A 27,518-nucleotide genomic window follows, 5' to 3' on the forward strand; every position below is an offset into this window, starting at 1 on the left:
TATAGCACTGTAAAATCACTCACGTTCACCCGGACACTAGTTTAACGCACCTGAAAGCTCGCTTCTGTACTGAGATTGTATCCCACTGCACCTGCTTACCCCTTTCTGCCCAATTTTCACTAATCAGAGTATTTATAAAGAATGTCTTAAAGTGGGCCTTTGTTTCTTCCTAGTATTTATGAAGTAGCCGGTTTGCCAGTGCTTCCATACAGGAGTCTAAAAGTGTCTTGAGTGTGTGTGCTGTGTGTACATTTTTTAATGACATGAACATTTCGGCTGAGCTTTTTATATAGAAAACAGTCAGCAACAAAAAAGACCCATTCTACTTGAACTTAGTGCAGTTGTATGTAACAAGGGTGCCTGAGGGAAGAATTTGCATGGGGGGGTTGACAAAGCCGTCAACCGCTAACCATACTGCTGGCCTACAGAACTGCCTTCTCCATTTCCAGTCAGCTCAGTAACAAACCCAGGATTTCCTGGAATTAGCCACGGCAGGAACTCTGGCTAAAGTCACAGCCATCATCACATAAACAGATTTCCAGGCATTTTCTATGTATTCTCTCGAATTTTTGTATAACTGGGTTAGGCAATGTGGTTAAGACCTGCATAATGTTTGCCGAGCATGTGTTGCCTTAAATGGCATGTGCTAGACCTAGCATCCTTGGTGTGGTTTCCCCTGTCTTTTTGCCTTTACCTCCTGTATTTTGCTGGACTTCGCTTTTGCTGGTTTAGGTACTCTGAGCACTTGTCCACTGCTGATCAGAGCTGAAGTGCATGTGCTCCCTGTGTAAATTGTAATTCTGATTGGTTCTCCATGATTGGCATATTTGATTTACTGGTAAGTCTTGAGTAAAGTGCACTGTGTGTCCCCAGGGCCTGTAAATCAAATGTTCCTATTCTTTTCTGATTACCTGGCAATCTCACCTACTAGCATTTGTTGTTTATTTTAGGGATTCCATTTCTGCATCAGAAATGTGGTGTCTAGCTCCAAGTTCAGACCAATGTACATATATAAACGTGCTTACTTTTACCTACTGAACTCAGCCAGACTCTCAAATCTACTTAAACTCCTTAAAATTGAGCTAGCATAGAGCCTACCCTCCTCATTACTATGACAATCAGTCATTTTACATGAGTCAGAATTTATTTTTCCAAATTCTAGCAAGACACTTTTCTTCACTCGCTAGTCACTGTGTCACTCTACATTGCTTCGTTCGGCCTCAAACTTTCTTTTGATAACCCATTGCCACCCCAGTCTCTCTCTTCCTCCTCTGTCTCGTGTTCCATTAAGTTATGTTATGGTATGTTATATTATGTTATGCTATGGTATGTGTATTTATAAAGCACACTTTCAATTGCTAAGCATGTGTGTATGCCTAGCCCTGCACATGGTAGGTTGATTAATTGAAAAACCAGATCTTCAGCTTCTTGAGGAATTCAAGAAGAGGAGAGGAGGCTCTGATGTGGCAAAGGAGGTCGTTCTATGCTTTAGGAGCAATGTAAGAGAACACCCATCATCTTGATCTTGTTCTGTGTATGTGTTGAATGTGTGCGAGTAGGCGTTCTGCGGAGTGGAAGAATCTGGGATGTTAGTGGAAGGAAATGCGGCTGTTCAGGTTCTTAGGGCCTCAGTTCTGTAGAGCCTTGAATGTGTGTGTGAGGAGTTTAAAATTAGTACATTTGTGTATAGAGAACCAGTGTAGCACCCTGAGGTGTGGTGTGGTGTGAGTTCTGTGTAGGATGTTGAGGACAAGCCTTACTGCTGAATTCTGGATGGCTTGTTGTCTTCTGGTGAGTCACTTGGTGATCCCAAGAGCGTGTTCGGTAGTCCAACTTGCTGGTGACAAGGGTGTGAGGGATTGGTTTTCTTGTTTTGCTTTAGGGCCCTTTTGAAGGTCTTCTTTTTCATGTTTAGGGTGTGGAAGCAGAATTCCATGAAGGCATTGCCTTGTGCGGTCATGTCCAATTTGCTGTCACTAATGATCCCCAGGTTTCCCTTCTCCTACCTTTAGGCAGAGGTCAGCATTCCACAGCTCTCCCTGGTTTTGTACTTTGGTTTTCATGGGAACACATTCTCCACTGAAGGTGGTGTCAGTGGTTTGAGGAGTTAGACTAGGCTTAAGATCACGATTTCTTTTTTGAGCCTTTTATTTGACAACCATTTGTCCCATCCTAACGCTTTTCTTTTGACTTCTTTGAGTATGATTTCAAATCTCTTAGGAAGACTGATGATAATGAAGTCTAATTTGTTTCCATAAATGTTGTCCGTTTACTGCTAGTCACCATGAGTCTTGCTTGCTTCTACCTACCTCCTCCTTTCTCCTTTCCTACAGTCATTGCCTTGCCAACGTTAAGCTGAGAAGTTTCTTATCCCATTTGCACAGATTTTGGCTGTTCATTTTTAAGAAGACTCCTTCAACACAGCCATGTCCCAGTTTGCAATTCAGCAAAATCCTTCAAAAGGGCACCATCTCTGCTAAGGGAGTAGCCGTAAAATTAAAATACCCCCCACTTTGAACCAACTCTCTTATGGCACAAAGCAAGTAATTGCAACCCTGCCAAGAAGAGCTTGCTTGTCTCTTCCATCCAAGCATCTATCCATTCTTCTTTTCATCTTTCCATCCACCTGCTGATGTCCACCATTTCTCATTTACATTCTGTAATCCATTCAATCTTTCATCCAGCATTCAATCTGTCACTATTCCGTCCATCTATATCTAAACCTATCCATCTATCTTCAAACATATCCATCCTTTCACTCAGTCATCCATCCTTTCACTTATCCATCCCTCTTTCATCCATTCATCAATCCACCCATCCTTTCAGGCATCCATCCATCCTTTTGCTCATCCATCCATCCATGCTTTCATTCTCCCATCCATTCATTCACTCAATATATCCATATATCACCTCTTTCACCCATGCATTCATCCACCTTTTCATTTAGCCATCCATCTTTTCACTCATCTATCCTCCCTTCAACCCATGCATCCACTAAATCATCCATTTACCCTTTCACTCATCCATCCATCCTTTCACTCATTCTTCCATCAATACATCCTTTCACTCATTTGCCCATCCATTCACACTTTCACTCAACTATCCACCCACCTTAACATCCAGCCACCGATCTACCCTCCCTTTCACTCTTCCATCCATTCTTTTACTCATGCATCCTTACATTCAGCCTCATCTATCCATCTGTTTACTCATCAATCAATTGACCCTTCCAGTCACTACTTCATCCATCTTTTCTCTCATCATCCATTCATCCATCTGTCCATCATCCTTTCTCATTTTCACTCATCCATCCTTACATCCATACTTTCACTCATTCATTCATGCATCTATCGAGCCACCTTTTTATTCACTCATTCATCCACCATTTCCCTCACAGACTAATCCATGCGTCCACCAATCCATCCATCCATCCATCCATCCATCCATTCCTTCACTCACTCACCTTCCCATGCTTTCACATTACTTTTGAGATTTTATCTGCGGAGTTGCAGACAGAAGTGGCCCATCAAACCCCTACCCCTGCTGTAGCTGCTAAAGCAGGGGGAGGGGTTGACTGTGCCCCTGATCTCTTCTCTTTGCATATACTGTCCTTAAAACCATTCTAGGAACATTTCCAATAAAAACTAAAGCAGTAATTCTAAGAATACGGCTTATGCTTTTGTTTTGGCTAAAGGCACCTTTTCTCGTAATCATTCCAGAACATAATTTTTGTAATGTGTAATGATAATGATCTTAATGCCCACACTAATTGATGCGTGTTTCTCTCCTTCTTTTTTAATGAGCTCAGTATGGCCCTCAGCCATCATGATTCTCAAGGTCAAGTCATGTACTCTACATGTTTCCTCTATAGGAGTGTTTCTTAACCTTTTAACTGCTGAAGACCCTCACTTAATAATCACTGGAGCCCAGGAACCCCCACTAATTCATTATTGGAATCAGAGGACCTCCACTGAGACATTACTGGAAGCTGGGAACCCGAACATAAGCATTTCTGATGATTTAATCTACAAAACAATAAACTAAAAATGCAGAAACAAGCATTCATCAAATCAATACACAAATGATGTAATATTTTATTTAATTCACAAATATAAGAAAATCAAAATTGTACTTTTAATGGGAAGGGTGAAGCTTTTTGATTCAATTGAGGACATTCATTGTCCATACTATATTCTGTTTGATGCATTTGTATTGCTCCACTGAATCAATCTGAGGATAGTAACTTAATTTTTAGCCTCTAATTTCAAATTCCTTCACATTTGTAGAAAGTTTTTCAATTTTCAATTTTACAATTTGCTTCTTCGTTTATATGCATTTCACGAATCGCTTCATATTATTAAATTTTCTAAGCAGTCGCGGACCCCCTGAGTAGGCTTTACAGACCCCGAGGAGTCCCTGGACCACTAGTTAAAACCAACTAGTCTATAGAGTATGAGTTAAAACACATCATCTGTTTTCTCTTTAACTTCTTCTTCAGCACTAGTTCCATCATCCTCCTTCATGGGTCTGCACGCCACAGCTTGTGCATTCGGATCTTGCTTTCTTCTACATTATCTACTGCTTCACTTAGCGCCGCGAATCGGTTGACAGTTGAAGAGGGAAAGTTAATTTTTGCAGGCTTTCGGATGCACTTGATTTCACAGATTTCCAATTCTCACCTTCTTTTCTATTTCAGTGCTCTGCATGGCGCTCCCGCCTTCCCTACATTCTCACCCTCTCCTATTGCTTTCTGCTCTACTAACAAAAAATTGATCTCTCTACTCCTGATATCCCTGTGCTCTCCATTGATGAGTTCCGCATCCCTTGTTTTTAATCACTCACAGTGTCTGCTCGCACCAGTCTTTTTAATTTTGCATCATTGACTCTAGTTTTTTTCATACTGTGCAGCTGTGAACACTTTTTTTAATCACAAACCATCAAAGAGTATGTGGTGGAAATTGCAACATTTCAACATTTAAGGTTTAAAATGAATATGATTAAGGCTTTGGAAAAGAAGTAGGCATTAAGATCTGGGTCATATAGGAAATTTCTTAAATTGTGGCAAGTATTTGGTTGGGGTGTTTCATGTTACGCTGCATAGAGGGATTTAAAGCTTTTTAAAGGTATCTGTTTGATTAAAACGATTATATTCTGGAGATATGTTTTGAATTTTTAAAGAGGATGTTAATGCTGAAATTTCGCTTTTTTTTCTTTTCTTTGACTTTGCTTTACTATATGTCAATGGAATTTGTAAACAGATGTACTTTTCCAATAAAAATATAATTAAAAAAAATAGAGTATGTGGTGGAAAAAATGCGCGTGCAATACATTCGTGAATTCAGAGGACCTCATGTACAAAGGTGGGTCGAAAGCAGTTATTTTTTGCTTACCGATTTTTTTGACCCCCACCTTCATTTTGTGCTACATCAGATGTACTAATCAGTCCCAGCATAATATGCCAGGTACTGGAAGTCACAGAAGCTCATCACCTATGAATATTTATGAGACTTGAGTTATCTTGCCAGGGAGAGCAAACATCCACTCACCTTCTCACGCATCCATCTCTGCATTCCAGTTCACCAAATGCTGACTTTTTAAAAATCAGTGGCGGATCCTTACAGAGACAGGGGTTGTTTTAAAATAAATGTTGACTTTCATTGAATGGCATAGTGAGGAGCATCCAGTGGTCCCCTAGACAGATGTTGGCTCCTCTCAATGCCAGCAGCCACAATTCACAAAGTTAAAACTGTCCTTAGGGGATAGCTTCTGCTTTGTGCATGCTTGTTACCACCCCCTTCCTAGAATCGGTAACAGACCAATGCTAAGGACTGATACATTGCACAGCAAATCACAATGGATAGGGGCACTCCCATTGCAAGCTTTCTCTCCGTTAAGATTCTTAACGGATCGCAAAGTGTACTCTGCAAGTTGGAAAAAGATTTCTGGTTGCAATGTGCCATTGCGTTGCAACCTACGTTTTAGCAATTGCAAAAACTGTGATTCTGGCATTCATAGGCTTTGCAACTGCAGAAATAATGTTATACGTCATGCCCCTACTCCTGAAACTTTATTTGTAAGAGCAACAAACATAATCCTTTCCACAACCTTCGCGTCCTTGCATTGCGAAATGATGGCGGTGAGGTATGATTCGGTTCCAATAGTGACTCAGGACCACATCACCTATCTCCATCTTCAGGATCAGGCAAATAATCCCTGAGGACACCTTCTGGCAGCTGTGTCTACAGCAAGCCTCCTTGGACCAGAAGGTTCCTTCTGTACAAGTGTCACCATAGAGTGATGAGCAATATCATTTTTCACTCACAGGTGGTGAAATAAAGAACATAGACCCCATTTACCCTCTAGCATCAACCCCAAGGAACCCTCTGGCGAAGTGAAATGAAGTCATGTTCCCAACCCACGCTTTGAATCAGTGTCTGATCACAACATGCCTTGAGAGATGACTTAAGATCGATTGTGGATTCACCTTTTCTCAGTCCACGTGTACGGAGTTATTGTTGCTCTTCATCAATCTAAGGCTAACAACTTGCACACGGTGCTTCCATAGGAGGGAAAAATCAAGCAGGTTCATTGCCATGTTCATTTAGGACTAGAACCCGCAGATCCAGGGCATGTGGGTTTCCTGCAATAAGCTGTTGTATGTTTCCGACTCTATCCCAGATTGGTGTTTTCATTGGAAGCACACATTCTATTCCATATTCATTTATCTGTTTATTTGTAGGACAAAGATAATGCAGTCCTAGCTAAGCAGAGGGCAAAGAAATGTACAATAACTAAGTTAGCAAAATGTTACAACAGAGATCATTAGAGGGACAATAAGCATATACATTATGAGGGAATCCATGGAAAATAGTAATAGGTAGTCTGTAAATTTGGGTCTTTAAGCCACTTTTGAATTCCAGAGGATTCAAGTTCAGTCTGATATACTCGGGTATCACATTATCATGTTGCACCATCTGGTGCCAAATACTTCATTGATGGTGTTAGATTTCATAGCTAAGGGTGTTTCCTGAATTAAGCAGGTCTTGTTCCTCATTAATCTTAAGTCGCCAGTGGCGTGTGGCTTACTTTTGAGGTAAAATGAGAAGCCAGGATAGAGGTCTTTGTGGATTAAGTAAGCTATTTTAAATTTAATTCTAGCTCCTGACGGAAGACAGTGCATTATAAGTAAACAAATCTTTTTGTAAATTTCATGTTCACCCCTCACCATCTTGGTGCTGAACAACTGATGCTTATTGTTAGTGATTTCACTGGTGATCATTTTATGAACCTCCAAAAAATGGGAGACTCAATGCACTCACTGGGATTTGAATCTGTGGCCATGATCTCAAACACAGATACCTGGAGTGGTTCCGTAAGTTAACTGATCTACTAGACCCAGCAGCTCTCCATCATCACTGGAACTGTGGAGATCAAGTAGATCCCTTTCAATCCTTTATTTGTTTTTGCCCTTTGTGAATGTTTGATCCATGCTTGCATCTAGAGTGTCCAAAGATCTCCTCCAAATTCATGTGTGTTCAAGGCTCATTACCCCAGCCACACTCCACAGCGGACACCTTGACTGTTTTGACCACTGTTCTGACGTGGGCCAAATATGTAGGTCAGCACTGACACCTCCTACTTGTGTTAGCTCATACACCATATTCAACCATCATATCTGTAATCTTAGTCGGTCTCATCTTCATATGTAAAGTACTGCTTCCCTGTAGCACTCAGAACAGTGCCTTTAAACTGCCACCAGGAATATGTTTTCAGCTTTTCCTTTGGACTTATAACTGATCGTTTGTAACTATACAGGGTGATGCCAGATGTTGTGTAAATATTATTCATGAACTACAAAAGACATACCCCTAGATTTATCAAAGTCCCGTTTTGCGAGTCTGTAACAGCGATTATTAGGGAATCGCTATTACAGACTCGCAACACGGGATTCATGTACAAATCGCAATTTATTTTGCGATTCCTACAGCTTCCTTATTTGCCATTAGCTAATTGCTAATCGCAAATAAGGAATAACTCCCCATTCATTCCTATGGGCCTAAAGGTCCATAGGAATGAATGGGAAGACATATCAATGTGCGAATCGCTATTAGCGATTCGCATTTTGTATTTGCGATTTCAAGGGTGCAGGAGTGTCCAAAGGACACCCTGTTGCACCCCTGAAATGATATTGGACGCAGGTGTTACGCACACACATGTCCCAAGTACATGTGTGTGTGTAACATACAACTTAGAAAAATGCACTTAAGTGCATTTTTCTAAGTTTCCGCTTTTTACCACGAGGTTTGACTTTGCGGTAAATAGCGGCCCAAAATTGCGAATTCGCAATTTTTAAATGTTTCATGAATTGCATTTAAGGAATCTCAAATAGAGATTCCTTAAATGCAATTCCTCGCAAAATTGCGAATTCTATAATAGCGATTTTTGCATTTGGGATGATGAATCCCAAATGCAAAAATTGTGCTCGCAAAGGGCCAGATTCTCAGAATCTGGCCCTTTGCGAGCCGATTTTACGTTGATGAATCTGGCCGATATTGTTTAATTTGTGCTTCTTGCACCAGACCCCTTTTGCAAAAGGATTTCTTGTACAAAATGTACTTTCTCAGGGACCTCTCTACCATGGTTTTCTTCCAAGCCACTCTTGACTTGCATTAGAACGTCCTTCTGTATGGTGCAAAATTAAAGCAGCAAGCCCAGTGGGCATTGAGTGTATCGGGGACAGCAAGTCCTCTATGCATGGTGTAATGTTTTTTGTTTATGTTTTGTTATGGAAAGGTGCATACATTAGTGATAAATACCACTGTGGTAGCTATGTAGTAACAGGAGTTCAAAGTGTTTGGTGGCAAGCCCCAACATTAGGCATATCCTCAGATTGTAATGCACTGCTTCTCTCAAACAATTTTAAAGATGTTAAACAATCCTTTTATCAAACTTCTTGAGGAGGAGGCAGAAAGTGTCCCTGTATTTAACCACCTCAGCAGTTATGTTAAAAGGACTGAATCCTTGCCTTGGAAGAATGTAAACTTTATGTGTCTCTAAACCTGACACAGACTTTCTGGTTGTCCATAGTGTGCATTGTGCTTGTCTGGTATGCTGCACTCCTCTCCGGAGGCACCCTTTAGACCGTATAAGTGGTGCACTGCCTATGCCTGGGCATTGCTCTACTTGTGCATGAAACTATCATGTACAAATAATATGCCAAGATCCATATTTCTGTGGAAACGGTGATCCTACCTTTGTGGCTAGTAGGGTAATGTGTGTAATTACCTAGAGCTGCTTCTACATGAGTGCATTTTACTCTGTGAACATCTCTGCAGGATACATTCTTTTCTAGGCCTGTTCCTAGAAGAGCTGCCATTTTGTTTCTTTCTAACAGGCAGTGTCTCATACAGTGTATCAATCTTGTGTCTCCACAGATGACAGTGCTTTGCATGGGCCCATGTTCACCCAAGAGCCCACTGACGTCATCTTCCCACTGGACCCGGAAGAGGAAAAAGTACGGCTGAGCTGTGAGGTGCAGGGAAACCCCAGACCCACCCTGAGGTGAGTAACAGTAAAATATACATTTAGTATTGCTGCAGTTCAGCTAGTGAAGTGGAGCACTGCACAAGACTAAGGGCCCAATTTAGAGTTTGGCAGATGGGTTACTTCTCCACAAGAATGACAGATATCTTGTATGCGAATTACAAGTGCATTATATCCAATAGCACTTGCATTCCGGCGGACCGGATATCCGTCTTGTTTGTCAGACCATGCTATGCAGTGATAATTACAATACATTGTGTGTTCATTGGAGTTTCCATTCATTATTTAATAAATGTGTTTGGGAGTGAGGCAACACCAAAAGAACACAATTATTTTTAGTTTTCCAAGGAAACCCAACAACTACAACTAGGCGAAATTTTTTATAGAACACATTAGCATGCCTTCTTAAGTATTCTTCTTTCAAAAAGAGACTTTCTTTAAATTGTGATTGTTATTAGAACTTTTACTCTCCCACAAACTGCCATGACGACTGATTCTAATATGACACGTCACATGTATTTTATTGCCATTGGCAAAGAATGATTACATGTAATAATATTAGCCTCTTGGGCGCTCATGACGAGGTCAGCTTCTCATGAGCCACGGCGCTCCGGTGCTCATGACGAGCTGAGCTCGTCATGACCGCGCCCGTTACATGGAACTCTCGCACGCTGGGCTGATTCCCCTGCTGTGCTGAACGTTCCATTGGAACTGGCGCGGAGCACCGGAGCGCCGTGGCTCATGACGAGCTGACCTCGTCATGAGCATGGGGGCGCTGTACGCGCCCCGCCCCCCAGCACAGTGGGGGAATCCCGCCAGCGGCGAAGGGGTTATTAATAATAATAATAATAATAATAACAACAGTATAAAGAATACCCTTCTGCTTTTTATAGTGCAGTTTCAATGGAAAGTAGCCTTGTAGACCAGTAAATGTCTGCCATTGATGTCACTAAGCTCTATAGTCCTCATTTCATCTAACTGAAGAGGGTGAGAGGTTAAGAGAATCCTAAAACTCTACTAGAACAGTGACTACTGGAAAAGGACGACTACGCCTGGCACTCCTGGGCTATGGAATTAATAGTTTTAGCCTTTAAAGCAATTATATAATGTAATGAGTGAGCTGATTTTGCATCCCAGTCTTGCACAATCGTAAAAATCCTCTGTCTTGCATGAGGAGTTTTTACTGGTGTGCCACAGCGTGTATACTTTATGGAGCATGTCTACATAGTTGATTCAGTATAATGTACAGCTGTTTTAAAAATGAGCAACTTAATATCATTTTATTATTCCATTTGGTTAAGTGGTATTTGTTTTATAGATTAATGTCCCTACAACATTAAATTCATATTTTGTAACTCCCAATGCATTTGTTGTTATCCTTTTATGCTTCTTCGGGGTCTACTTATGTTGAATATATTCAGTTTGTTCCTGTAACAACACAAAACAACCACAAACAATGCAGGACATTCTTAGTTCTCAGCCAAGAGGCAGAACGTGCAAGGTTTTACACACCACCAAAGAAATTATAGCATAGCTCACCCGTCTAGGCAGAGTATCGATATTGGTTGCCCTCCTTTAACCCCTTGCATGCGGCCGCGATTCTGAGCCTGTGCGGCAAAATCGCAAGTGGCCGGGTTCATGACGGCCCCAGCCGTCATCAGCACACGAGCACTGCGGTGCATGACGGACGGGGCCGTCATCAGCATGCAAGGGGTTAAATTGATTTCCTTCCTGGAAGTCCCTTCCTACCATTTACCATCAGAAGCTATTCTACTGTGTTCATTGTAGTTCCAAATTGAATCTGAAAACTAACAAAAGCATTTCATCTCAAGTTTGCCATTTAAGCCCTTGAATGGAGAGTTCCAAGTCTCTTTACTGAAAATTTCTTTGACATACAAAACATTTGTTGTAGGTTCTATGCACTACCAACAGCATGACATTCACATAGGCTTGGTCTTAACTTGACTTGGGTCTTAACTACTCCACAGAATGAGCACCCTGTCCTGAGGCATCCTGTTGAGACTAAAGTCTCATGGGTGGACAAAGGCCCCTGCTATTCTAACATAAATGTATCTCTTAGTTACCATATATTAAGAAATTCTCTTTTTCCATTAGGAAAACATATCCTACCCCATTTGTGTTAACTCCCCTTTTCTAAGCCCTTTGATCACAACTTACAAAAATAGGCCTGTAAAATGTGCTCTTATTTCCCTACTCTTCTATTACTTTATTGGGCTTTAATGGGCACAGGATAGCTCTTTTAATACTTACACTAATGCATGATTTCTTCTCATCCTTAGGCACTGTCATGAACGATGATATCATTACCTAAATAAATGCAATTCTTTTTTATCAAGTACCCGTATCAAATTGGTGACTGACTGTTTTACCATATATAGATTTAAAGATGTAATTTGCATGCTTCACACAGTCCTCAATAGTTGGGTTAACCCAATAAGTCTTCTTCCTGCATTAAGTCATTAACTATTTTAGCAGCTTATATGAAATTGAGAACTACATTTTTGATTTGGCCTTTAAGCTTATTTTAGAAGATTGATTCCATAGGAAAAGTGCAATTCTAGTTCCAGTTGAAAGCCTAGTTGTAGGTGTTTAATTAATGCTATCAAATAGATTTATAAAATGCCAACCAACCAAAATAGTTAAGTGGGCAAGATCCCTTTATGTCTTAAAGCATATTTTTTTAATCATCCACATGCTTAAGGAATAACTCGGATTGAATTGAAAGAATGCAGTGTAGCCCGGAGGTCCTGCAAGAACTGTGGCATCAGGTCTCCACTGTGCTCAATATCCGTAGCCGGTTGATCCTCATGAGTCCTTGAGTGCATAGACCCTTCCTTTGGTTGATATTCCCCAACCCTCTGGCAATGGCACCCACGCATTTCTGAGAATCAAGAGAGTACAGGATATTCTATCACAATTGTTTCCCAACCACCTGCAAATTTCACATGTGACTTTCTCTTTGTGATAGCATGTCATGATGTTTCTGGTAATGGGCACTGGACTCATTGTCGCTGTTAACTGGGATCAGCCTTTGGACCATTGTCTCTGGTCATAGATGCAGAATCCGCTATAATATCTTTGAATATGTAGATGGGAATACATCCTTCACTCTTTCAACTCCACAAGCTTCATATTAAAGCTGGAGCTAACTTAAAACACCAATAAAATGCTCAAAGGGTGTTTCGCAACATGTAATGTGACTACCTACCTAACCAGCTGCTTCCTTCGCCAACCTCATATCAAAGGAGAACAGTAGCAAAGCAGGCCGCTCATGTATCTCTCGCCTCAGTAATTTAAATTTCAAGATATACACGTGGTAGGCCTATGAGAGAACAGTCATTGATGCTCTCACAATATCCTGTTTAGGTGAATCCTATAAAGCCAAACTAAATATCTGCAAAGTGCCACTGTGTTAAATTTTGGAAACTTGTTAGGTAAATGCTTATTTACTTATGACCAGGTTGAAATGAAAGAATGCAAAATCCAAATTAACTTACGAAATAAAGTTTAGATGTAAAATGATACATTAAAATTGGAAGAAATAACATTTGAAGTGAACTTTCACTTGACTTCAAAAGATCAAAAGATACAACATGAGACCAAAATGTCTTCAACTACAAACAAGCATAGCCTCTATCTCAAAACTTTGAAATGGGAAACATAGGAAGGTTTACCACCAAAAAAGCATTTTATCAAAGGTTTCCACTAAAGGGCAGCAGCACATCATGAGAGGCCCTTAGCAAGTCAACGAGGCTCCACATGCTGGTGGAGCTGCTGCTAATTTGATTCCCTTGGTAGATGAAAGTTGATCCTTTTAGGTCGTGTTGCAGACCTCTTAATATGTATGCTTGCTCTGGTCTAAGAATGGCAATGCTCTAAACCTTCCTAATTGTTTGTTCTGCCTGAGTGGTACTTCTGTGTACTTCTGATGTTGGCCAAGTGGGTGCAGACTCAGGGCCAGACTGGAAACCAACATCAACCCTGACAAAAATATTCAAAACAGTTACACACTTCAGGAAGTTATGATTCGAAGGAGGCCATGGGGGTTGGGTTAGTTATGGCAGCCAATCCTAATTTAAATGTGAGCTGAGCCCACTGCCCACATAGAAAATACCAAAGTACCAGAATGACCAGTCCAGCCCTCGCTGAGTGGACGGATGTATGTCATCACAATGCATGCTTTTACTACACATGCCTTTACAACGCAGGTTTTACAACGCAAGTCGTTACAACGACTTGCGTTGGGGGGCACTGGGTAGTTTAATTTACTATTCCAACTCCAGTCCCCGTGGATAGTAGGGAAGGCTTTGGATAGTAAATGAAACTATTCCCTATCCCACAGCGCCCTCCAGCACAAGTCGGTGTAATGACTTGCCCTGTAAATCTTGCGTTGTAATGGTAGTGCGTCGTAAAAGTTGCGTTGTGATGGATGTTTCCCGAATGGACAGCATCTAGGATTTCTCCAGCTGGGGCTGTATTACACAAAGGGTGCACGTTGTATGTGACATTTATAAAGCGCAACTATTGCTCCGAAAGGAGCATCCTGGCGCTACAGAACTTTAATGTACGTTGATGGAATTATATGGCAGCCATTACAAAGGGATCAGATAGACTGAAGATCCAAGTTTTCAGTTGTTTTCTGAAAGCTGACTCTTGCTCCACGAGTCTAAGATCCTTGGGCATTGCATTCCAGGCCTTGGAGGCCAGGATAGTCAGAGTTTTTCCTCCCTTAGTTTTATAATGGATTCTGGGTACCACCACTAGATTGCCCCCTGATGACCTCAGTTTTCTGGGTGGATTGTAACAAGTGAATCTCCTGGCAAGATACCTCGGACCTGAGTGATTAAGAGCTCTAAATGTTATCATCAAAATGTTAAACAAGATCCTTTTGTGTAAGGGTAACCAGTGTAAATTCTTGAGGGCCTGCGAAGTTGAGGCGCATCTCGGTAGTATTTGTAGCATTGCAGGCCTTGGAGGCCAGGATGTGCGACAGCACTATCAGTATTACAGTTGGGTTTGTACACGCATCTGCGCCCCCTTCTGTAATACCAAAGTGCCCTAAGCAGCACAAAGCCGGCGCACACACTCGTTGCACCAACCTGGAAACTTTGGGCAAAACGGCCCCTGGTTGCCAAATGACCAAGCCTCGAGCACCCTACATGTCAAGTGGGTGTTGTACTTTTTAACCTCCGTTTCCACAGTCAGGACCCAGGAAAGGCTCAGCCAAGTTTTCCAAGTCTTCCAACATTCAGGAGACTCCAGATGCAGTGTGTGGATGGACCCTTCTGGGCTCATTGTTATTAAAACCTTTCAGGGCCCAAGATACCTGAGTCTTCCAGAGAAGACTGGCAGGGAACAGCAGCAGGCAAATAATTTCACTGGTATATTTTCAAAAGCAGCAGATGCCGGCAGCTCTTAAGTAGGGGGGGCACATTGCTAGGTTCACAACGAGGCAAAGACTGGCCCCCAGAGAATATGCTCCCTTCTCAGCTGATAATCTTCAAACTCCTAAGGAAGTGGCATTTCCCTAGCCCCCACCTAACTTACCCATTTCCAATACACTGACTGCAGCACAGATGCTGACATTGTAAAAGTGTTTCATTTGGCTTTTTATTATGTACAGTCTGCATATTTGATGCCCAAATTATATTGGAAATATTCACACTCTATGTTAATTTGTTTGTGTCTTTGACCTACATTATATTCCCTGTTGAAATGCAGGAAATGTTAAGTGGGCAGGCAGCCTCTTGGACATATTATTCTGCGAACAGACCATAAATAAATAATATTAAATAATAACGTTTGGTGCATGCACTGTGTGGCAACATCAATGCATAGTAGGTGTTTGCTGTCCAGCTAACCGATTTCGTGCATCCATACTCCCCAAGGACATGGTGACCTTTGACATTCAGGTGGACATCATGCTGGCTGAGTATACATTCATATAGGTGATAAAGGTTCAAGTGTGCAGTGTCTGTCTACTAGTTCATGAATAGAAGGAGAGGTGAGTTAGAGGGTGAGGTGCTAGGGCAGAAGAAGGAAAGGGTCGCATGAATATGATTTTTTGAATAGTAACACTTGCACACACCCCTTACGGGAAACAACCTTTACAACGCAACTTTCACAACGCACTACCATTACAATGAAACTTTTACAACGCAACATCCATTACAACGCATGCAATTACAATGCAACCATTACAACGCATGACACTACAACGCACACCACTACAACGCATGTCATTACAATGCAGTCATTACAACGCATACCATTACAACGCATAACATTACCATCCAACACTTACCCTACTGTTGCACCCCCTGTAGTTAGAATAGTGATTTTAACCCCTACACCATCCAACACTTACCCTACTGTTGCACCCCCTGGAGTTAGAATAGTAATTTTTACCCCTACACTATCCAATACTTACCAAACATGCAATGTAATGTTATGCGTTTTAATGGTATGCGTTGTAAAGGTATTATGCGTTGTAATGGAATGCGTTGTAAATGTAGTTTTTAAAATTTCGTTGTAATGGCATGCGTTGTAATGGATGTTGCGTTGTAAAAAATGCGTTGTAAAGGTATGCGTTGTAAAAGTGTGTGTTGTAACGTCATACATCCCCACTTACACAAGTCACAACCCCAACATATGCACAATGCAAACATGAAGACATGTACACATATAGATGAGGCATGTCAAAAGGGGGGAAAGACAGGTCAATATTCCCAAGCCGTCAGCTTTTTCAGGGCCTCACACTGTGCTGAAAGATGTATTTATAGATTTTAAATCATATCTACCCTATTTATTATTGAAGAGGGAGCTAGCACAGCTAATACCCTGCTTTCTCATTCCTTGCAGATCCTTCATCTGCTTCACTTTGTTGACATGGACCCTGAAAAACTGCTGGCATGTCTGATGTAAACTTCTTAGTTTAACTCCTTCCGTGCTCCCGTCGGCGCACGACTAACAGCCGACGCAGCCTCACCCACCCTTTAGAACGCCCGCACCGTGGGTGAAAAACCGCCGCGGTTAAGGCGTTAAAAGGCATAGACTGTGAACGTTGTTGTCTCACAACTCTTACAATGTAGTTGTCACTATGAGAAGAACCATGTGAGGTTTTGGCCAAAAGCTTTTTTGCTTGGTCAGCTGCATTCCCAAACCACTTTTCTCAACATTAGTTGATTTATGAGAAAAGCACAAAACTACTCAATCCCGGATTTAGAAATCAGACTCCATTGAAAGAAGTTTATGATTTGTGTTATTTCAATTGTGTGGCTTTCTGGAATTTTGTCCTATCAGTTCTGCAAATCAAATAGAAAATGTGTCAAACTTTAATTGTAATCCAACTCAAGGTTATTTATTCACTTAGTATTCTCAGAAAGATAAACCGCTGAATAGTATGTGTCAGGAGTTACGCTAATGACCCAATGGGCATATTTATTCGCCCTTTGCAACGCCGTTGCATCACTTATTGTGATCTAACTGTCGCGCAAACTACCAAATCATATTTATGAGGCCCCCAAAGCCACTTTGCGAGGTTTTGAATGGTCTCATATGTTATGTTATGTTATGTTACTGATATTTATATAGCGCTCAGCTGCCCCAGCTAAGGGGCGTCCTGGCGCTGTATCAAACCAACAGGGAGGACGGTTGCCACTGACATTCGGGCAATCCCGAAAATACAGACTGAGTGTCTAGTCTAAAGGAAAGAGGTAATGTCAGCAGATCATTTAATCCACGTAGCCAGGACGGCAAGGAATTCCATAGTTTAGCAGCCATGTAGCGGAAGGAGCGTCCGCCCGTCCTAGAGCGTTTCACCCGTGGAACCACTACCAGGTTCTGGCCTTCTGACCTCAGGGCACGAGAGGGGACATAAGGAGTGAGTAGCGAGTGGATCATAGGTGGAGTTTCAAGTTTTAGGATTTTAAATGATAGACAAAGAGCCTTAAATTGGATCCAATTAGCCACTGGCAACCAGTGGAGTTTGCTCAAGGTACTCGCTACCGGGTGAGAACAGGGTATTCCAACCAAGATTCTTGCCGCCGCATTCTACACCCGCTGCAATCTTCTTATCTCGTTTTGGTTTACTCCCAGCAGCAAGGAGCTGGCATAATCCAAGCGGGAGAGGATGGTAGATTGCACTATGAGCTGGCGGGTGAAAGGATCAAAGAATTTCAAGATAGGTTTGAGATTCCGTAGGATCCCAAAACATGTGGCTGCCGTTTTCTTGGCGTGGGTGCTGAAACTTTGTTATGTTATGTTATTTTGTGGCTTCTATAGCGCACGGCTACTCAGAAGAGTGTCCCGGCGCTTTATTAACATCCTAAGAAACAAACACAACACAGTAAAAGATGGAAAACGAGGAAAATAAAATCTAAGAGGCAAACAGCCAGGTTTTTAGGCTTTTCCTGAAGGATAACAAGTTTGAATTACTGCGTAGCGCGAGGGGCAGAGAGTTCCAAAGCAGAGGGGCCCGGAGCATAAAAGAACGGCCTCCCAATCGGGCCCTCCTCACACGGGGAACAATGGCGAGTAGCTTCGATTCTGATCTCAGAAATCGGGAAGGATGGTATTGCTTGAACCTCCTCTGCAGGTATTTAGCCCCGGTGCAATAGAAGGCCTTATGCGCGAGGGTCAAGGTTTTGAAGACTATCTGCTGTCGGATAGGCAGCCAGTGTAGCGACTGCAGTAGGCCTGAGGCGTGGGCTCACCTATGCAGACCAAAGATAGCGCGGGCCGCCGCATTCTGGACCACCTGCATCCGTTGCAAGAGGTATTCGGGCAGGCCAAGATATAGAATGTTAGCATAGTCCAATCTTGAAGCAATCAAGGCCTGCACCGTAATCCTCCTGTGATCCTCGGAGAGCAACGGAAAAAACTTCCGAAGCATGCGGAGAAGTCCAAAGCATGTGCCCGTAAGGGCGAGGATCTGGGATCTTAAGGTCAGACCGTTGTCAATTTTGACCCCCAAATTCTTCGCTAGCTGCGATGACTGCCTCGGAGGAGACATGTCCGCCGGCCACCATACCTGCCAATCCGGGTCGGATTGACAGCCGAAGAAGAGTACCTCCGACTTATCTGAGTTGCACTTGAGGCTGTTTAGTTGGAGCCATTTGAAAACAGCCCCAAGGCACTCACGGATACTCTCTCCGTCAAAATCCTCCCCTTTCCGGCAGGTGAAGAGCAGCTGGGTGTCATCCGCATAGGATACGATCTGGGCTCCGAAGGACTCCGCCAGAGCCGCCAGAGGGGTCATAAAGATGTTAAACAGAGTCGGGCTCAATACAGAGCCCTGCGGGACTCCGACTCCCAGTGGCGGCATCTCAGCGGAGGCAGAGGAAACCCAGACCGACTGTCGGCGACCAGCTAAGAAAGATGTAAACCAGCTGAACACCGTCCCCCTCAGACCGATCTCATGAAGTCTGATGAGCAAGCCGTCATGGGGGACGGTGTCAAAGGCCGCTGACAGATCAAGCATGATCAACATAGCTCTCCCACCCAGATCTAGCGTCTCCTTGATGGCCTCAGATACCTCCAGCAGCGCCGTCTCCGTGCTCAAATTAGGGCAGAAGCCCGACTGAGTGGAGTGAAGCAGGTCATTGGATTCCAAGAAATTGGAGAGCACGCTATGAACCTGCTTCTCCAGGGTCTTGGCTAGAGCCGGAAGAAGAGAAATCGGCCTATAATTGGCCAAGACCTGAGGAGCCAGACCCGGCTTCTTAATGAGGGGGATGACCATAGCTTGCTTCCACGCCAAAGGGACCTCACCTTGGCTAAGAGAACGATCCAGGAGAGGGTTGACCAACGGGTTAACTACCTCCGCCATCTTCGCCAGAAATTTGGCCGGGCATGGATCAAGCGGTGATCCAGATTTAAGATTGGCCAAAAGAGCCAAGGATGAGGCAATCGATATAGGCGGAAAGTCTGACAGGACAGGTCCCGAGGGGATCGATGGAACAGGGCAAACCTTGGGGCCAGGCAGGGCAGCCACCGGCCGTGGTGGAAAAGACTCCTGTATCACCTTGATCTTCGTGGTGAAGAAGCAAGCCAGATCCGAAGCCCACTTCTGAGTGGGAACAGACTGGGCCACGTTCGACCGCGGGGCGATATATTCCCTAACGATCGTGAAGATCTCCTTACAGGAGTTCGAGGCATCCTCAATCCTCCTGGCAAAATAGCTTTTCTTCTCAACAAGAATCGCTCGGTGATAGGCTTTGACCCTAGTCCTATATTCGAGTCTGGCCTCTGGGTTATACTGGGCTCGCCAGGTCCTTTCCGCCACCTTGCACTGCCTGCGAGAAGCAAGCAGCGCACCAGTAAACCCCGGGGCAGAAACCCGTTTAGGTAATGATCGAGGAGGTCTCACAGGGGCCAGATCGTTTAGCCTGTCCTCAAACCAGGCCTGCAAGGATTCCAGGTCGCTATCCAAATCCCCTGTCAGAGGGCAAGGATGTTCACATAGTGCTTTAGACAGCAATTCGGAAGTTACCTGGTGCAACGCCCTTGTCTCTGAACCAAGCTGCCTAGGGGCAATGCTCCGGGGTCTCTCATTGGCCGATATATAAAACTGAACCAGGCGATGGTCGGTCCAAAGCACCGGCAAAAGTGCTGTCACCTCTATGGGGGAGGAAGAGAAGACCTGATCCAAGGTATGGCCTTTGTCGTGCGTAGGTTCAAAGAGAAAAGGGGCTAAGCCCAAAGGAGTCGTGATATCAGATAGTTTAATCACGTCTGAGTCCTGGGCATCGTCCATTTGAAAGTTAAAATCACCGGCCAGAATGCAATGGTCGGCTCTCATGGCCAGCGATAGCATAGCAGACTGGAGTTCTTCGAAAAAAGAGCCTGCTGGACCCGGATGTCTATAGACTAACAAACCTTTCACTGACTGATGCAGCGCCCGGTAGCTTGTTTCCTTTCCAGTGTAAGAATTGGCTTTGTAGTTTGGTTTGCCCTGTTCCCATCATGCACTGGGACAGGAACAGACTAATTTGCATATAGCCAGGTTCTGAAACTGGGATGATGCAGTGAGCTAAAAAACGGTGTTGGATCTAGCCCTGATCTCTTGACTGGGTGAGAGTTTTCTGCTTAATTCAGAGACTCTGTCCATCACCACCCCTTGTTGTTAATTATTTTGTCCACCCTAAGCGTGGAAGGGTATGCTCAGACATGAGTCCCTTGCTCACTGCACCATCAGGATTCAAGCAAGCCGGGCCGAAGAGGCTGAAATGCCAGAAACCGGTCCCCGGTAGCTTGTTTCCTTTCCAGTGTAAGAATTGGCTTTGTAGTTTGGTTTGCCCTGTTCCCATCATGCACTGGGACAGGAACAGACTAATTTGCATATAGCCAGGTTCTGAAACTGGGATGATGCAGTGAGCTAAAAAACGGTGTTGGATCTAGCCCTGATCTCTTGACTGGGTGAGAGTTTTCTGCTTAATTCAGAGACTCTGTCCATCACCACCCCTTGTTGTTAATTATTTTGTCCACCCTAAGCGTGGAAGGGTATGCTCAGACATGAGTCCCTTGCTCACTGCACCATCAGGATTCAAGCAAGCCGGGCCGAAGAGGCTGAAATGCCAGAAACCGGTCCCCGGTAGCTTGTTTCCTTTCCAGTGTAAGAATTGGCTTTGTAGTTTGGTTTGCCCTGTTCCCATCATGCACTGGGACAGGAACAGACTAATTTGCATATAGCCAGGTTCTGAAACTGGGATGATGCAGTGAGCTAAAAAACGGTGTTGGATCTAGCCCTGATCTCTTGACTGGGTGAGAGTTTTCTGCTTAATTCAGAGACTCTGTCCATCACCACCCCTTGTTGTTAATTATTTTGTCCACCCTAAGCGTGGAAGGGTATGCTCAGACATGAGTCCCTTGCTCACTGCACCATCAGGATTCAAGCAAGCCGGGCCGAAGAGGCTGAAATGCCAGAAACCGGTCCCCGGTAGCTTGTTTCCTTTCCAGTGTAAAAATTGGCTTTGTAGTTTGGTTTGCCCTGTTCCCATCATGCACTGGGACAGGAACAGACTAATTTGCATATAGCCAGGTTCTGAAACAGGGATGATGCAGTGAGCTAAAAAACGGTGTTGGATCTAGCCCTGATCTCTTGACTGGGTGAGAGTTTTCTGCTTAATTCAGAGACTCTGTCCATCACCACCCCTTGTTGTTAATTATTTTGTCCACCCTAAGCGTGGAAGGGTATGCTCAGACATGAGTCCCTTGCTCACTGCACCATCAGGATTCAAGCAAGCCGGGCCGAAGAGGCTGAAATGCCAGAAACCGGTCCCCGGTAGCTTGTTTCCTTTCCAGTGTAAGAATTGGCTTTGTAGTTTGGTTTGCCCTGTTCCCATCATGCACTGGGACAGGAACAGACTAATTTGCATATAGCCAGGTTCTGAAACTGGGATGATGCAGTGAGCTAAAAAACGGTGTTGGATCTAGCCCTGATCTCTTGACTGGGTGAGAGTTTTCTGCTTAATTCAGAGACTCTGTCCATCACCACCCCTTGTTGTTAATTATTTTGTCCACCCTAAGCGTGGAAGGGTATGCTCAGACATGAGTCCCTTGCTCACTGCACCATCAGGATTCAAGCAAGCCGGGCCGAAGAGGCTGAAATGCCAGAAACCGGTCCCCGGTAGCTTGTTTCCTTTCCAGTGTAAGAATTGGCTTTGTAGTTTGGTTTGCCCTGTTCCCATCATGCACTGGGACACGAACAGACTAATTTGCATATAGCCAGGTTCTGAAACTGGGATGATGCAGTGAGCTAAAAAACGGTGTTGGATCTAGCCCTGATCTCTTGACTGGGTGAGAGTTTTCTGCTTAATTCAGAGACTCTGTCCATCACCACCCCTTGTTGTTAATTATTTTGTCCACCCTAAGCGTGGAAGGGTATGCTCAGACATGAGTCCCTTGCTCACTGCACCATCAGGATTCAAGCAAGCCGGGCCGAAGAGGCTGAAATGCCAGAAACCGGTCCCCGGTAGCTTGTTTCCTTTCCAGTGTAAGAATTGGCTTTGTAGTTTGGTTTGCCCTGTTCCCATCATGCACTGGGACATGAACAGACTAATTTGCATATAGCCAGGTTCTGAAACTGGGATGATGCAGTGAGCTAAAAAACGGTGTTGGATCTAGCCCTGATCTCTTGACTGGGTGAGAGTTTTCTGCTTAATTCAGAGACTCTGTCCATCACCACCCCTTGTTGTTAATTATTTTGTCCACCCTAAGCGTGGAAGGGTATGCTCAGACATGAGTCCCTTGCTCACTGCACCATCAGGATTCAAGCAAGCCGGGCCGAAGAGGCTGAAATGCCAGAAACCGGTCCCCGGTAGCTTGTTTCCTTTCCAGTGTAAGAATTGGCTTTGTAGTTTGGTTTGCCCTGTTCCCATCATGCACTGGGACAGGAACAGACTAATTTGCATATAGCCAGGTTCTGAAACTGGGATGATGCAGTGAGCTAAAAAACGGTGTTGGATCTAGCCCTGATCTCTTGACTGGGTGAGAGTTTTCTGCTTAATTCAGAGACTCTGTCCATCACCACCCCTTGTTGTTAATTATTTTGTCCACCCTAAGCGTGGAAGGGTATGCTCAGACATGAGTCCCTTGCTCACTGCACCATCAGGATTCAAGCAAGCCGGGCCGAAGAGGCTGAAATGCCAGAAACCGGTCCCCGGTAGCTTGTTTCCTTTCCAGTGTAAGAATTGGCTTTGTAGTTTGGTTTGCCCTGTTCCCATCATGCACTGGGACAGGAACAGACTAATTTGCATATAGCCAGGTTCTGAAACTGGGATGATGCAGTGAGCTAAAAAACGGTGTTGGATCTAGCCCTGATCTCTTGACTGGGTGAGAGTTTTCTGCTTAATTCAGAGACTTTGTCCATCACCACCCCTTGTTGTTAATTATTTTGTCCACCCTAAGCGTGGAAGGGTATGCTCAGACATGAGTCCCTTGCTCACTGCACCATCAGGATTCAAGCAAGCCGGGCCGAAGAGGCTGAAATGCCAGAAACCGGTCCCCGGTAGCTTGTTTCCTTTCCAGTGTAAGAATTGGCTTTGTAGTTTGGTTTGCCCTGTTCCCATCATGCACTGGGACAGGAACAGACTAATTTGCATATAGCCAGGTTCTGAAACTGGGATGATGCAGTGAGCTAAAAAACGGTGTTGGATCTAGCCCTGATCTCTTGACTGGGTGAGAGTTTTCTGCTTAATTCAGAGACTCTGTCCATCACCACCCCTTGTTGTTAATTATTTTGTCCACCCTAAGCGTGGAAGGGTATGCTCAGACATGAGTCCCTTGCTCACTGCACCATCAGGATTCAAGCAAGCCAGGCCGAAGAGGCTGAAATGCCAGAAACCGGTCCCCGGTAGCTTGTTTCCTTTCCAGTGTAAGAATTGGCTTTGTAGTTTGGTTTGCCCTGTTCCCATCATGCACTGGGACAGGAACAGACTAATTTGCATATAGCCAGGTTCTGAAACTGGGATGATGCAGTGAGCTAAAAAACGGTGTTGGATCTAGCCCTGATCTCTTGACTGGGTGAGAGTTTTCTGCTTAATTCAGAGACTCTGTCCATCACCACCCCTTGTTGTTAATTATTTTGTCCACCCTAAGCGTGGAAGGGTATGCTCAGACATGAGTCCCTTGCTCACTGCACCATCAGGATTCAAGCAAGCCGGGCCGAAGAGGCTGAAATGCCAGAAACCGGTCCCCGGTAGCTTGTTTCCTTTCAAGTGTAAGAATTGGCTTTGTAGTTTGGTTTGCCCTGTTCCCATCATGCACTGGGACAGGAACAGACTAATTTGCATATAGCCAGGTTCTGAAACTGGGATGATGCAGTGAGCTAAAAAACGGTGTTGGATCTAGCCCTGATCTCTTGACTGGGTGAGAGTTTTCTGCTTAATTCAGAGACTCTGTCCATCACCACCCCTTGTTGTTAATTATTTTGTCCACCCTAAGCGTGGAAGGGTATGCTCAGACATGAGTCCCTTGCTCACTGCACCATCAGGATTCAAGCAAGCCGGGCCGAAGAGGCTGAAATGCCAGAAACCGGTCCCCGGTAGCTTGTTTCCTTTCCAGTGTAAGAATTGGCTTTGTAGTTTGGTTTGCCCTGTTCCCATCATGCACTGGGACAGGAACAGACTAATTTGCATATAGCCAGGTTCTGAAACAGGGATGATGCAGTGAGCTAAAAAACGGTGTTGGATCTAGCCCTGATCTCTTGACTGGGTGAGAGTTTTCTGCTTAATTCAGAGACTCTGTCCATCACCACCCCTTGTTGTTAATTATTTTGTCCACCCTAAGCGTGGAAGGGTATGCTCAGACATGAGTCCCTTGCTCACTGCACCATCAGGATTCAAGCAAGCCGGGCCGAAGAGGCTGAAATGCCAGAAACCGGTCCCCGGTAGCTTGTTTCCTTTCCAGTGTAAGAATTGGCTTTGTAGTTTGGTTTGCCCTGTTCCCATCATGCACTGGGACAGGAACAGACTAATTTGCATATAGCCAGGTTCTGAAACTGGGATGATGCAGTGAGCTAAAAAACGGTGTTGGATCTAGCCCTGATCTCTTGACTGGGTGAGAGTTTTCTGCTTAATTCAGAGACTCTGTCCATCACCACCCCTTGTTGTTAATTATTTTGTCCACCCTAAGCGTGGAAGGGTATGCTCAGACATGAGTCCCTTGCTCACTGCACCATCAGGATTCAAGCAAGCCGGGCCGAAGAGGCTGAAATGCCAGAAACCGGTCCCCGGTAGCTTGTTTCCTTTCCAGTGTAAGAATTGGCTTTGTAGTTTGGTTTGCCCTGTTCCCATCATGCACTGGGACAGGAACAGACTAATTTGCATATAGCCAGGTTCTGAAACTGGGATGATGCAGTGAGCTAAAAAACGGTGTTGGATCTAGCCCTGATCTCTTGACTGGGTGAGAGTTTTCTGCTTAATTCAGAGACTCTGTCCATCACCACCCCTTGTTGTTAATTATTTTGTCCACCCTAAGCGTGGAAGGGTATGCTCAGACATGAGTCCCTTGCTCACTGCACCATCAGGATTCAAGCAAGCCGGGCCGAAGAGGCTGAAATGCCAGAAACCGGTCCCCGGTAGCTTGTTTCCTTTCCAGTGTAAGAATTGGCTTTGTAGTTTGGTTTGCCCTGTTCCCATCATGCACTGGGACAGGAACAGACTAATTTGCATATAGCCAGGTTCTGAAACTGGGATGATGCAGTGAGCTAAAAAACGGTGTTGGATCTAGCCCTGATCTCTTGACTGGGTGAGAGTTTTCTGCTTAATTCAGAGACTTTGTCCATCACCACCCCTTTTTGTTAATTATTTTGTCCACCCTAAGCGTGGAAGGGTATGCTCAGACATGAGTCCCTTGCTCACTGCACCATCAGGATTCAAGCAAGCCGGGCCGAAGAGGCTGAAATGCCAGAAACCGGTCCCCGGTAGCTTGTTTCCTTTCCAGTGTAAGAATTGGCTTTGTAGTTTGGTTTGCCCTGTTCCCATCATGCACTGGGACAGGAACAGACTAATTTGCATATAGCCAGGTTCTGAAACTGGGATGATGCAGTGAGCTAAAAAACGGTTTTGGATCTAGCCCTGATCTCTTGACTGGGTGAGAGTTTTCTGCTTAATTCAGAGACTCTGTCCATCACCACCCCTTGTTGTTAATTATTTTGTCCACCCTAAGCGTGGAAGGGTATGCTCAGACATGAGTCCCTTGCTCACTGCACCATCAGGATTCAAGCAAGCCGGGCCGAAGAGGCTGAAATGCCAGAAACCGGTCCCCGGTAGCTTGTTTCCTTTCCAGTGTAAGAATTGGCTTTGTAGTTTGGTTTGCCCTGTTCCCATCATGCACTGGGACAGGAACAGACTAATTTGCATATAGCCAGGTTCTGAAACAGGGATGATGCAGTGAGCTAAAAAACGGTGTTGGATCTAGCCCTGATCTCTTGACTGGGTGAGAGTTTTCTGCTTAATTCAGAGACTCTGTCCATCACCACCCCTTGTTGTTAATTATTTTGTCCACCCTAAGCGTGGAAGGGTATGCTCAGACATGAGTCCCTTGCTCACTGCACCATCAGGATTCAAGCAAGCCGGGCCGAAGAGGCTGAAATGCCAGAAACCGGTCCCCGGTAGCTTGTTTCCTTTCCAGTGTAAGAATTGGCTTTGTAGTTTGGTTTGCCCTGTTCCCATCATGCACTGGGACAGGAACAGACTAATTTGCATATAGCCAGGTTCTGAAACTGGGATGATGCAGTGAGCTAAAAAACGGTGTTGGATCTAGCCCTGATCTCTTGACTGGGTGAGAGTTTTCTGCTTAATTCAGAGACTCTGTCCATCACCACCCCTTGTTGTTAATTATTTTGTCCACCCTAAGCGTGGAAGGGTATGCTCAGACATGAGTCCCTTGCTCACTGCACCATCAGGATTCAAGCAAGCCGGGCCGAAGAGGCTGAAATGCCAGAAACCGGTCCCCGGTAGCTTGTTTCCTTTCCAGTGTAAGAATTGGCTTTGTAGTTTGGTTTGCCCTGTTCCCATCATGCACTGGGACAGGAACAGACTAATTTGCATATAGCCAGGTTCTGAAACTGGGATGATGCAGTGAGCTAAAAAACGGTGTTGGATCTAGCCCTGATCTCTTGACTGGGTGAGAGTTTTCTGCTTAATTCAGAGACTCTGTCCATCACCACCCCTTGTTGTTAATTATTTTGTCCACCCTAAGCGTGGAAGGGTATGCTCAGACATGAGTCCCTTGCTCACTGCACCATCAGGATTCAAGCAAGCCGGGCCGAAGAGGCTGAAATGCCAGAAACCGGTCCCCGGTAGCTTGTTTCCTTTCCAGTGTAAGAATTGGCTTTGTAGTTTGGTTTGCCCTGTTCCCATCATGCACTGGGACAGGAACAGACTAATTTGCATATAGCCAGGTTCTGAAACTGGGATGATGCAGTGAGCTAAAAAACGGTGTTGGATCTA

General features: G+C 44.3%; 1 protein-coding gene across 1 annotated transcript in view; it reads left to right on the forward strand.

The window, feature by feature from the left end:
• LOC144782335 (contactin-4-like) overlaps positions 1–27,518 on the forward strand; it is a 964,244-nt gene that overhangs the window by 434,170 nt on the left and 502,556 nt on the right. Inside the window, exon 5 of the mRNA XM_078661655.1 lies at positions 9,435–9,561. Within this exon, the coding sequence (XP_078517781.1) occupies positions 9,435–9,561 (127 nt within the window). The remainder of the gene's footprint in view (positions 1–9,434; positions 9,562–27,518) is intronic.

Source organism: Lissotriton helveticus, chromosome 9, assembly GCF_964261635.1.
Source record: "Lissotriton helveticus chromosome 9, aLisHel1.1, whole genome shotgun sequence".
Classification (NCBI taxonomy): domain Eukaryota; kingdom Metazoa; phylum Chordata; class Amphibia; order Caudata; family Salamandridae; genus Lissotriton; species Lissotriton helveticus.